At 37.4% G+C, this 12,826-nt stretch overlaps 1 protein-coding gene across 1 annotated transcript; it reads left to right on the forward strand.

The window, feature by feature from the left end:
• The first annotated feature begins 875 nt into the window (after positions 1-875).
• LOC127162306 (uncharacterized) lies at positions 876-10,931 on the forward strand. The gene is made up of 7 exons (XM_051105085.1): positions 876-1,439; positions 1,528-1,698; positions 8,939-9,256; positions 9,395-9,727; positions 9,902-10,240; positions 10,325-10,468; positions 10,568-10,931. Exons 2-6 carry the CDS (start codon positions 1,659-1,661, stop codon positions 10,453-10,455), a joined length of 1,161 nt encoding a protein of 386 aa, XP_050961042.1. The 5' UTR covers positions 876-1,439; positions 1,528-1,658; the 3' UTR covers positions 10,456-10,468; positions 10,568-10,931.
• Positions 10,932-12,826: the final 1,895 nt, after the last annotated feature.

The raw sequence follows: 12,826 nt of genomic DNA on the forward strand, positions 1-12,826 counted from the left end.
CCTCTCATATTCTTGCAGGTCGATCTTTGACATCAGTACAGTCCTCTAAAGAGCCTCTGCAAAACCAATATATATATATATATATATATATATATATATATATATATTAGATATACTTGGCTTACATGCTAAAGCTGAAATTATTTAGCATGTTAGCTTCGAAAGTGTTGAATCAACACAGGAATTTATATTTGTTAACAATCGAGAAAACCGCAATACGACTATTCCTACCTCAACTCTGCTATCAGTTTCCGTGATCAGCCTCTTCTTATTGATTTTACGTTATTGTTTTGTCAGATTTAGTCAGCCTTTTCGTCAAAAAGGCCTATATCCATGATGAAAGTGGAGCGAGCGGTCGGAGAATTGGATCACAAACAATGAATCTCAGATGGGAATAGATTTCTCAGAGGACGAGTTAGCCGACAAGCAGTATATATTATATGAAAAAGAACCGGTTCACATGAGTCAATGAAGCCGACTACACTGGGCATGCTGCATGCGCGTGCAAGTATGATGAACTGTTTATTGAAAGTCTTGTTTTTGCCATTATTTTACCTTAAACTGTCATCGCCGCTGCTGAAAAGTAGCACAAACACTGCTTACATTTATATGCTGTGATAATTCTGGGGTGGCAGAGCTTTTTCTTAGGTGGCAGTTGCCACCCCGTGCCACCCCGGTAGATCCGCCCCTGAATGTAGGATGCTAATAAGTGTGGAAGCGCGTCATCTGTGAATGGTTCTCCTCTTTAAGACCAAGGTAAACTCACATGTGCTTAAACTAGAATTTCAAAAGAGTTATTTTACTCAGATTCACTGAGATATCAAAATTTACAGTCAAAAGTCAGAGATCATTTCTCAGAGAACATTTCTCATCAATTTGAATTTGCAGGTTACTCTATGTTCTCAATGATTTTTTTTTTTTTGGTCAAAATTAACCCGCAATAGTCTTTATTTTTGTTGTATCTGTACAAACATAAGTACATCTGGTTTGATCTGGTTTTATCGGTTAGATAAACAGCTTACGTGTTTGTGGTCGTTGTGTGTGTCAACAGTTTGTGTGTGAAGCATTTCTTCTTTTTGTAATAAAGGATTAACATTCACTGTTATTCTTATATATAAATGAACAGTGACATCAGGTTTAAATTTAGGTCTAAACTCACTGGTTAGAAAAAGATTAAATTGTCCAGCATCAGTGTGTGTGATCTGATTGGTTCTCTCTGCTCTGGTGGGAGTGGCTACTGTCATTCTTTTGGTTTATGACATCAACAAGATCAAGCACATATTTACACATCAAAGGTCACAGCAGCATTGTAATCCATAGCAGTTGAATATTAATCATATTTTCATATCAAAGAACATAAAGCCATCAGAGAAACTCTGAAATCAGTGAGACCACAGACCAGAGCCAAACACTCTAAGGATCTGGCACATAAGAGGAAAGTTTTGCTTTAAAACACTTTGTTTTTTTTTTAAAACGTTGTGGGTGAGTTTATTTCTGTTGGTAATGATGTAATTGATTTACAGGAAGTTGAGGCCTACTAGAGCTCAACGTGTGAAGAGTAAAAGAGATGTTGGCCACTTAATTTTACTACAGAGGAGCTTCACATCAGCGTGTCAGTCATTTTTTTTAACCGTTCGTGTGGAGTCAAACCTTTGAAGATGTTTCACAGATTTTTCTTCTGTTTGTGGCATCTGGTTGGTGAGTATAAATGTGTTTTTATGACTTCAGTTGTTTCTGTTCTGGTACCATGAAGTAAATTTATGACTCACCAGTACTGACCAAGAGTGGCATTTTAACATAATTTTGTGTGTATTTGGCCATATAAACTGGTGAGAACTAAATTCAGACCACATGCTGTCCAAGAGGCAACTTTATTTCTGAGTGCATTGAGTTGTCACATGTATTTAACAATCATGTGTCCAGTCTGTTCTACATTCACTTTCACAAATTGATGGTGGTCAGATAAGTACAGTTTGAACCTTGCCAAAGCAATTCCTCTAATGCCAACATAATGTTCTAGTCTATTCAAAAGAATATTGTGGTCTAATACAACCACGATCAGATGATAAGAGCAGGTTATTTGTAACCATGAGAGCCGTCTCAGTACTATGATACGGTCTAAATCCTGATCGGTCTAAATCCTCACAGATACCTTTTTTTTTTCTAAGAAGGAACCAACAAGATTTCATGATAATTCATATGTATTTTATGTAAAATGTGGTTCTACAAAACGTACATTTACTTACGTCTTTCCAGACACTAAAACGTACTGACGTATTTACAGCATCTAAACATACAAATACTTATGTATTTCCAGCATTTAAACGTACAATACTGAGGTATTGACGACACAACGAATCCTTATGTATATTAAAACTGCAGCATTAATTTCATTATTATTGTTTTAATTGTAATACCAATTGCATTATTAAAATGTTTAATCGTTTACTTAATATGAAATTATAACATTTCATTCTGTTCTGTGTGATTTCAGGGTATATACAGAACTTCCTAAGTTGAATTTAATACCTTTTACTACCTTTTTTAATACCTTCAAAAAAATGTTTAATACCAGCGTGACTTAGAGCTGCAACTGTAGTGGCATAAATGAAATATCTTTCCAAATGGGATAACATATTGCATCACAATGTAACAAGGTCATTATAACTTAACATCAACACTGGACTCAAAAACTGCCCACAGATATAAGAATAGAAATAAAGACAGAAGAGGAAGGAGACATCTTCTTCATAGATCATTAGTCAGTAAGTCTGATGTGTGAGCAATCTAAAAAAGAGGTGGCCGTGCAGTAAGCACAGGTGTTATTAAAATAAATTAAGCTGATACATTTAAGTAAAGCAGAGGGATTAATCAAGATGTCACAATGGGCCTTTGTCCATAGTTTTTAATCAATGTCAAAAAGTAACAATTGCATTAAAGCTGAAGATCTTTGCCCGAACCTGATGAAACCCGACAGGACCCAACGGGTTCGGTCGGGCTCGGGCTTAATTGATATCATTTTACACGGGCTCGGGCTTGCGCTCCGGCTTGCGCTGTAAATGAGCGGTCATGTGATGCGTTTGGATTAGCGAGAAAGATGCGAAAATGGATGCTGGATGCTTGCTGCACGGCCACCTCTTTTTTAAGAAAATCTTAATTTAATTTAAGAAAGAGTCATTTTTATTAAGTGTACGCCTATTTAGAGTGCTAAGATGTTACAATGTTACATTGGACTTATTTTATTTCTTTGTTTCAACTTCCAAGTGGCCTATAGCCTACCTTAGTCATTAATAAATTCTGTTAAAACATGTATAAATGACTCATTCTTGACAAAAGGCAAAAGAGCTGTGTGCTTGCGCACATTTGAATAATGTCGGGCTGTAAACGGGTTCGGGCTTTTAAAAAGCTGTCAATCAAAATATACTTGTCGGGCCTAACTTTTAAGGCCCGATTACAGCTCTAGTTGCTAGGTCTAAACACCACAGCACCTCAGCTCGCAATGTAGCGGTCGTGATGGGGGCATAGCGTCTGCTGTCTGACGTCTGTCACGCACCTGTTGACGATGCTGCTAGGACTACTGCTGGCAGTGGTTTGCATCGGGAGAGCAGTCAATGTTGAGGACAAAGCAGTGGAGGTTGAGGTCGTTGATGCAGCCGTAGCGCAGAACATTGATATGGGAAGCTGCTCGCTACGTCCGCGCATCCTAGCTTGGTGGCTATTTGATTCCATATGCGATTTGACGCCATTCACCCCCACCCAGGTTACATCGTCTTCTTGCAGACGTAGCAATAATCCTCGCGGCTGTTGCCAACTACTGGCCTAAATCAGTCTTTAAATCTTGAGTCCTCCAGCCAGAGGTCCGAAAACTTGCCTTTCCCCATGTTTTAATTTAATTACTGAACTGCGAGCTCGCCTACATGTTTGGCAGCAAGCCAGCCGGGTACCCAGTTTGTTTCAGCGCGCGCGCGAACGAACACCACCTCACATGATATCGCTCAGTTCCTACTCTCAACATATAAATAAATCCACGTTGGGCGTCTTAGGCAAGTAGGCTATATTATTATTATTATTATTATTATTATTACTACTACTACTACTACTTAGTAGGCTTTGCTATGCAGTTAAATTAATGTAGGCTTATTCTTTTCTGAAGTCATAATACCAACTAGTTTTAAGAATAGTGGAAGTTACACTTTTTTTTTTCCTCCATTTCTGGCGCCCCCTGGATGTACGGCGCCCTTAGCATTTGCCTATACTGCCTATGCCACGGGCCGGCCCTGCATAAAATACACCGAACATGCATCATAATTACAATATAAAACAATTTTATTTGTGCGCTGTGATCCAAATAATCAGAATCCATACGACTGCAAGGAACAGACCCAAATTCAAGCCTTTATCCGGCGATGTTCATCTCCATCCCGAGCAGCGAGTCCAGCAACAACAGCAATAAATCCGCTCTTAAGTGCATTTTACAAATTTAAATAGTGCCGCAACAAGAAACGGCAAAAAAATCAAACACTCATTGGCTTTCGCCTGCATTCGTCACAGATTACGTCATGCCGTTTCTGGTGAGGTGTGTTTTGAATGATGCGCTCGAGCCTTCAAGGAGTATATAGGGAAAGTAATCTGGATAATATTTTCAGCGATTAACAATTCTGCTCTGCACCTCACACAAACCTTATTCCGCCAGAGAGGTCTGCGGCTGCAACGCATCATCATTTGGACTGCTTTTTGGTACTGCTATTGACAATTTTGCAATAAATAAATGATTGTGATTGCACTTATCTGTCTGTCATGCTTTTATTTATTATTACTGTACAAAAAAAGTTATGGTTAGTTTTAGAGGTAGGAGTGGGATAAGCGACTATAAAAAAATAATTTTATTCTGTATTGTTACTAAAATGGTTGCATTTTATATCCGTTTATATTCGCTATAAAATGGGTAGGTTTAGGTTTGGGGGAAGGTTAAGGAGTCTAAAAATCTAAATTGATTATTAATAAAATGATAAAAATGCATATTCGCTATGAAATGGGTAGGGTTATGTTTGGGGGTAGGTCAAGGGGTCTAAAAATCTAAATCGATTATTAATAAAATGATAAAAATGCATATTCGCTATGAAATGGGTAGGGTTATGTTTGGGGGTAGGTCAAGGGGTCTAAAAATCTAAATCGATTATTAATAAAATGATAAAAATGCATATTCTCTATGAAATGGGTAGGTTTATGTTTGGCATAGGTTAAGGGGTCTAAAAATCTAAATCGCTTAGTGATAAAATGACACGAATAGCCTAATGATATAAAAGACACGTAAATATTTTATGTTTTTTTAGCTAAAAACAATTAGCGATTTGCACATTTTAAACACTGAAATACGTCTAAACTGTATGTTTTAGTAATAAAAAACCATACAAAACCATACAAATTTAAATTGCGAATTGAAAATATGCCTAATGGAAACGCGTCAATTCCGCAAAAACTCCCATATATCAAAAAGTTTTTACTCTGGCATGAGGTGGTTTTATAAGCAATTCAAAAAAAGAATATTTGGCAAAACTGTAATGGAATTGGCTTTTTCCGCATTAACAAGTCACATAGCACATGTAAAAAAGTCATATGATCATTCTTAAATGTACTAGAAGGTGTGTTCGACTTAACGCAGTGCTGCACAGCTCGATCAAATTAGGCTCATTTGAGATGAGCAAAATCTGCGCAGAACCGATCACCGGTGATCAGCGCAAGATGCATGCCGGTTAGAAATGTGTCCGAGTTACGTCCGCCTTGCTCTGATGTCATGCTGACCTGTGCCAAAAAACTCTTGAGATGGCAGCGGCTGTGTCAGATTGAGCAGTCGGGCGCAGTAGCTCTCCACCAACTGCGCTGACAAAAGCACGATGGGAAACGCCTGGATGACGACACAGCTCAAAGCTCATTGGTTCAGACAACCGTGATGTTGCTGTTCTTTTCAAAAATGTTTTATTTTTTAATCTAACATAATGTGATTATGTGTTTAAATTATGCATGAATATTCCCAAACACTATGCCAGTGCGATCTCTGCATGAGATATGTGAATGTTGTCATATTTCTATAAAAATCTAAAATACACGTTTGTATTAAAGTAAAAATGAATTATAAATACGCCTTTCGTATTAAATAGCAAGCACTTTGAGTGTTTTGTTCAACATATTTATTTTCATATAAAAACAACAGAGCTGAAATTATATCATGTTTATCAGCAACACAGCACATGAGTGTGATAACGCGATATCTGTCTTTGATCTTGTAGGTATCTGTTCTACTTCGAGAAGTCAGAACTGTCCGTCTTGACTGCACTTCTTTCACTCCTCCCCTCGCTGCAACCGCCTACTCGCACCTACATTTCTGGCTAGGCCAGGCACATCTCAAACGAGCCTAAAATCCATCCAAATCCCACCAAAATCCGTTGCCATGACTTATCGCGAGAGGAACAAATTACGTTTTAGTCGCATAACATTAGGTGCGTTCGACTTCATGCGGCGCTGCGCAGACCGATCGGCGGCTGACTTGAAGTAGTGCATGCCGGTTAGAAATTTTGTCCGACTTGAACCGGCGCCGACGGCACGTGACGTTCACGTGTGGCATCAAAGTAAAGCGAGAGCGTTTCGAGAATAGCCGGCTTGCTCAGCCAGCGCAGCATTTTAGGAGCGACTGCACCAGGCTGTGATGACGTCACAGCTTCTCATGATTGGCCACATTCACCACATGACGATGATCAGGAGTGTTTCGTGCTTCAATCCATATAATTGCATAACAAATCAATTTGCATGCCATTTCGTAAATAGTTTACGATCTTTTGACTGCAGTACATTTTTTTCCCTTAAATTCTTTATATTGGATTTGTGCATAAGTTTATTATTGTACTTATTATATACACATGTATTGTAATTCAAAAGTATTGTCATTCAGTGTTTTTTGTAGAACTGGGATAGATTCCAACAATTAAGGTTTACACGACTGTTGAGCATGCAATATAAAAACTTATTTGTATTTGTACTATAAACACAAAACAAGTAGCTTACTCTCCAACAGCAATTACAGCTAATTATTTATTGTTTACAGAAGCCTAACATAACACCACTAAACAAAACATAATTTGATTAAGTATAAGCTTGATTTGTAAAACAGTATTTGTTCAGTTACTTTAAAATGAAATGATTTACACATGCACATATATTGTTTATAAACTTACCGTCGTTGTTCATTCTGCTGCATTTCTTCCAACAAAAAAGGTATTTCTATAGCTTCCAGTTCATCTGCAATAAAGTAGGCAAACGCCACGTGATCTGCCATGTTTGAGGAAGCAACGAGATCCCCAACATGTCCGACTTGACGGCTCCGTTTTCAGCTCCTCCCCGACTGCTTTCGGCTAATCTCGTCGATCGGTCTGCGCAGCGCAGCATGAGCTCGAACACACCTATTGGTTAATGAAAACGTTGTCATTTCGCAATACTTTTTTATAAATGTCGATAAAAAACTATTGCGAAATGACAACGTTTCCATTAACCGATGCGACTAAAACGTAATTTGTTCCTCTGGCGATAAGTCATGGCAACAGATTTTGGTGTGATTTGGACAGATTTTGGTGGGATTTGGACAGATTTTGGCTTTATTTAATCAAAAGAGATGTATGTGTGTATCTTTACAGAAGCAGCGTACACAGTAGCATTAATATCAGGGAAAACCCCTTATACTTGAGAACGGCTACGTATGAAGTATTTCTTGGAGTTTATAGGTGTGTTCGACTTCATCTACGGCTACAGACTGCGATTAACGAGAGTAGCCGAGAGCAGTCAGGGGCGGAGTTGAAAACGGAGCCGTCAAATCGGACACTTTCTGCTCTGGTTAGTCACGCTCTCGCGGTGTTTACTATCGCGGGACTTTGATGCCAGACGTGACAGTCAGGAGGCGTCGGCGCCGCCTCAAGTCGGACAAAATTACTACCCGGCATGCACTGCTTCAAGTCAGAATTTGATCGAGCTGTGCAGCACTGCGTTAAGTCGAACACACCTAAAAGTACATTGAAGAATGATCATATGACTTTTTACATGTGCCATGTGACCTGTAAATGTGAAAAAGCCGTTTCCACTGCAGTTTTGTGAAATATTCCTTTTTCAAATTGCCTGAAAAACCACCTCATGCGAGCGTAAGAACGTTTTTGCAAAATTGACGTGTTTCCATTAGGCATATTTTCAATTTGCAATTTAAATTTGCGCATCTTGAAGAGTAATGGAAATGCGCCTATTGTTGTGATGGTATTACCTTTTTTAGTATCTTTGACAAAAAAAAAAAATGGAGATTAAAAAATAGGTCTGTAATTAATTAAACGTGAAGACCATTGCAGAGCCGAGAGAGGATAGGGTAATGATGGGAGAACCTTTTTAAAAATTTTTGGGGAGGTGAGGTCAATTTGGGGAGGGACAGAGTGGCTTTACGTTTTCAAGGTAGATGACAACACATTGTAACATTCAGCCCACAACACCATACTCTAAACCAGTCCAAATGAATCCCAGTGTGAGTATAGTCCAAACACTTGTGTCTGAAAGGTGAACAAGAACCAAACTCCACAGTCCAGGACTGGTGATCACCAGTACATTTGTTAATGCTGCTTTACTTCCTGATTCATTTCTGGCTCTAGGCTAAACAGTTTTGGGCGGCTCTGGTCAGCTTGGCAGGTGGGGTGGTTTCCTAAGTGTCTCTTTGCAGACTTATTTTAGCTTGTGAGAGTAGCAGCACTTCCCACTTGAAGTGGTCCTGATATTGCCTTAAGTAGTATTATTTTGTTTGTTTATACTGACACAAACTATTGCATGTACTCACTGGAAAGTTGGTGACCCATCCAGCAAACACCAACATCAAGTGATTTTGAAGGTTTAACCTGTGACAAACTGTGTTCTTCAGGTGTGCTTGGTTTTGCTAATGAAGTATCAGTGAGGAAGGGAAGTTCAATCACTCTGAACTCTGGTCTTACTGAAATGAAAGACGATGATCTGATTAAGTGGAGGTTTGGAAATAAAAACATGTCACTAGCTGAAATCAATAAACAGACTGACAGCATGACTGTATATGATGATGTTCTTGATGGGAGATTCAGAGACAGACTGAAGCTGGACAATCAAACTGGATCTCTGACCATCACAAACACCACAACTGAACATACTGGATATTACAAACTACAGATCAACAGTGTGACAAAGTATTTCCTTCTCACTGTCTACGGTGAGTTGAATAGTTGTTTCATGTGTTTGGTATTTTAATCAGCACAAAGATACAATTATTAATCCAAACTTCTCTTTTTTACTGTCTTAATCTGTGATTAACCCTTTTTCTGTTTGTTTTGTATGTCTGATGTTTCAGGAGAGAAGTCTGTGTCAGTGAAAATTGGAAACTCAATCACTCTAAACTCTGGCTTTACTGAAATTATGGAGGATGATCTGATTCAGTGGAAGTTTTTTGATGATCCAATTCTGTGGTGGTATGGATATGAATACATTTTAATAGCTGAAATCAAGAAATGGGTCAACAGCATAACTGTACATGATGATGTTCTTAATGGGAGATTCAGAGACAGACTGAAGTTGGACAATCAAACTGGATCTCTGACCATCACAAACATCACAACTGAACATGCTGGACATTATAAACTGCAGAGCAAATATATGAAGATTGATATCTTTTTCACTGTTTATGGTGAGTTAAAAAATGGTTTCACCTGTGGATTAACTACTAAATTAATTAGTACACATATAATTTCAATTTTAAAATTAGCTATTTAATGTACCAAACCATTATTAACATATTTGCCAGTATTAATCTGTGCTGATCGCTGTTTCTGTTGTTCTCAATGTGTTTTTGGTGATACAGATGAAATATCAGTGATGGAGGGAGATTCAGTCACTCTAAATTCTCATTTTACTGAAATTATGGATGATGATGAGTTTAGGAGGATTCGGGAAAAGTTTTTAGATGATCAGATTCACTGGAGGTTTTTAAAGACTTTAATAGTTAAATTCAATAGACGAGTTGACAAAATTATTGTATATGATGATGTACTTGATGGGAGATTCAGAGACAGACTGAAGCTGGACAATCAAACTGGATCTCTGACCATCACAAACATGAGAACTGAACTGGCTGGAGATTATAAACTAAAGATAACTGGAGCAAAGCCGTCATCAATAACATTTAGAGTTTCTGTCAATTGTAAGTAGCGATTATTTTTCCTGTCCTTCAAATATTCTTGATATTAATGTTTATTGATCTCAGTTTGATGTTTTTATTTCTCAGACTCTGTCCACTGTTGTGGTTCTACTGAAGCTGTGATCCGATTGGTCCTCTCTGCTCTGGTGGGTGTGGCTACTGTCATTCTTCTGGTTTATGACATCAGATCCAGAAGAGTTGAACAAGATCAAGAATAAATTCACACATCAGGTACATGATTGATGATGTAATTTCTCACAAACCGATTTTACATATATTAATGTTTGTGAGGTTTATTAATTTAATGCTATATTTGTCAATCTTTTTCAGAAAGTATTGAAACCTAAAGCAGATGCTGAACTTTAAAGGTTCTTCAAGTGTGGTTTTTGTTCTTCTAGTGTTTTTGTCATAATACATACAATGATCATTTGAGCTTGCACTCTCTCTTTCCATGTCAGATTAAAAAAAAAAAAACCTATTTCTAAGGCTTTATTGTTTAAATTTCTCCCTTATACAATAAAACAATAAAGAGACACACAGATCTCACGTTACTATTGCTGTCTGTTTTATGTTTCAAGAGTCTCTCCATGTTTTATTGAATTTATTATGCTGAGCGCCTCCTGTAAAATTCAGCTTTCAAGCTAGAACCACCAAACTCAGCCCAGTTCTTCGGACTGATCTCACTTAGTGTGCTGTATCTTTTCTAACTGATCAGACTTATAGTTTTCATAAAATTAAAGATTAAAAATCATAAAAATCCCATAGACTTACATTGATGGAATGCTCAAAAGAGTCAACACTATTTGAACTCCAACTCTCAAAACTCCCAGAATCCCTTGAGACTAAATCAAGACTTCCTTTCTACTATTTCTAATCAATTCAAACTTCCATTCTAATACTTCTAATCTATTTATCTATATATCCAAGCCTACATGCTATGTAACATGCTAATCATGCTAGCGACATGTTAATAACTTGCTAATCGTGTTAGCAACATGCTATTAACATGCTAATCATGCTAGCGACATGTTAATAACTTGCTAATCGTGTTAGCAACATGCTATTAACATGCTAATCATGCTAGCAACATGTTAATAACTTGCTAATCATGTTAGCAACATGCTATTAACATGCTAATCATGCTTAAACATGCTAGTAACTTGCTAATCATGCTAGACTCATGCTAGCAACCTGCTAATCATGCTAGAAACATGCTAGCAACCTACCAATCATGCTAGAAACATGCTAGCACCTGCTAATCATACTATAAACATGCTAGCAACTTGCTGATCAGGTGGAGATGTGTTGATGAAAAAGTGACAAGTACATAAAAAAATAGTGTAAAAAGTAAACACATACAAGAGATACAGAGAGATTAAAAAAGAAACTAAAAGGGAAATTGGAAGTTCAAGAGATGACCTTTACTTATTTTGCACAGCCCCAGCCGATTTAAACTATTTTATGTGATGATGATGGCCATAAAAAACATTGTTGTCCATGGTTTCAAAACTTTTTTCCCAAAAAAATTCCTGAGATTTCCCGGCCTAAAATTTTGTCCCAATCCACCCCTGTATACAGTGGGTATGGAAAGTATTCAGACCCCCTTAAATTTTTCACTCTTTGTTATATTGCAGCCATTTGCTAAAATCATTTAAGTTCATTTTTTTCCCTCATTAATGTACACACAGCACCCCATATTGACAGAAAAACACAGGATTGTTGACATTTTTGCAGATTTATTAAAAAAGAAAAACAGAAATTTCACACTTTTAAAACACTTTTAATACATTGTGGGTGAGTTTATTTCTGTTGATAATGATGTAATTGATTTAAAGGAAGCTGAGACCTACTGGAGCTCAAAGTGTGAATTAAGAAGATAGTCACGTGTAGTAACACTTGAAGTTATTTTATATGTTGGCCACTTAATTTTACTACAGAGGAGCTTCACATCAGTGCATCAGTCGTTTTTTTAGTGTTACTGTTTTCATATTTGTGGACTAAATCCTTGATGTTTCAAAGATTTTGGTTCTGTTTGTGGCATCTGGTTGGTGAGTTTAAATGTGTTTTTATGACTTCAGTTGTTTCTGTTCTGGCACCATGAAATATATTTATGACTTTAACTCACTTAGAGTGGCATTTTGACATACTTTTGTGTGTATTCTGGCCATATAAGCTGCGGAGAACTGAATTCAGATCACATGCTGTCTGAAAGGCAACTTTGTTTCTGAGTGCATTGTTTATTTCATAACATTTTGCATGTCACATGTATTTAACAGTCATGTGTCCAGTCTGTTTTCTGCTATCTACACAAACCTAAAACATAGGTGTGTGCTATAGGTAGATCAATCAGTCTATGACATTTCACTGTGCGATTAATTGTAATTGATTTTTGATTTTGATTATGGATTCGAATGATTATGACAGCTAGATATTCAAGGTAAAATGATGAAACTGGTGGACTAGCATTTAGCATTTATTCTTTTTTTTGTTTGTTTGTTTGTTTGTTTGATGGCGATCTGGCGAGTCTTTGCAGGGGATCGGTCTTTGGGGCTGATCTAGTTGACGTGACGTGAAGGACTATAATGCGAT

This window comes from Labeo rohita, unplaced genomic scaffold, assembly GCF_022985175.1.
Source record: "Labeo rohita strain BAU-BD-2019 unplaced genomic scaffold, IGBB_LRoh.1.0 scaffold_881, whole genome shotgun sequence".
Lineage (NCBI taxonomy): Eukaryota > Metazoa > Chordata > Actinopteri > Cypriniformes > Cyprinidae > Labeo > Labeo rohita.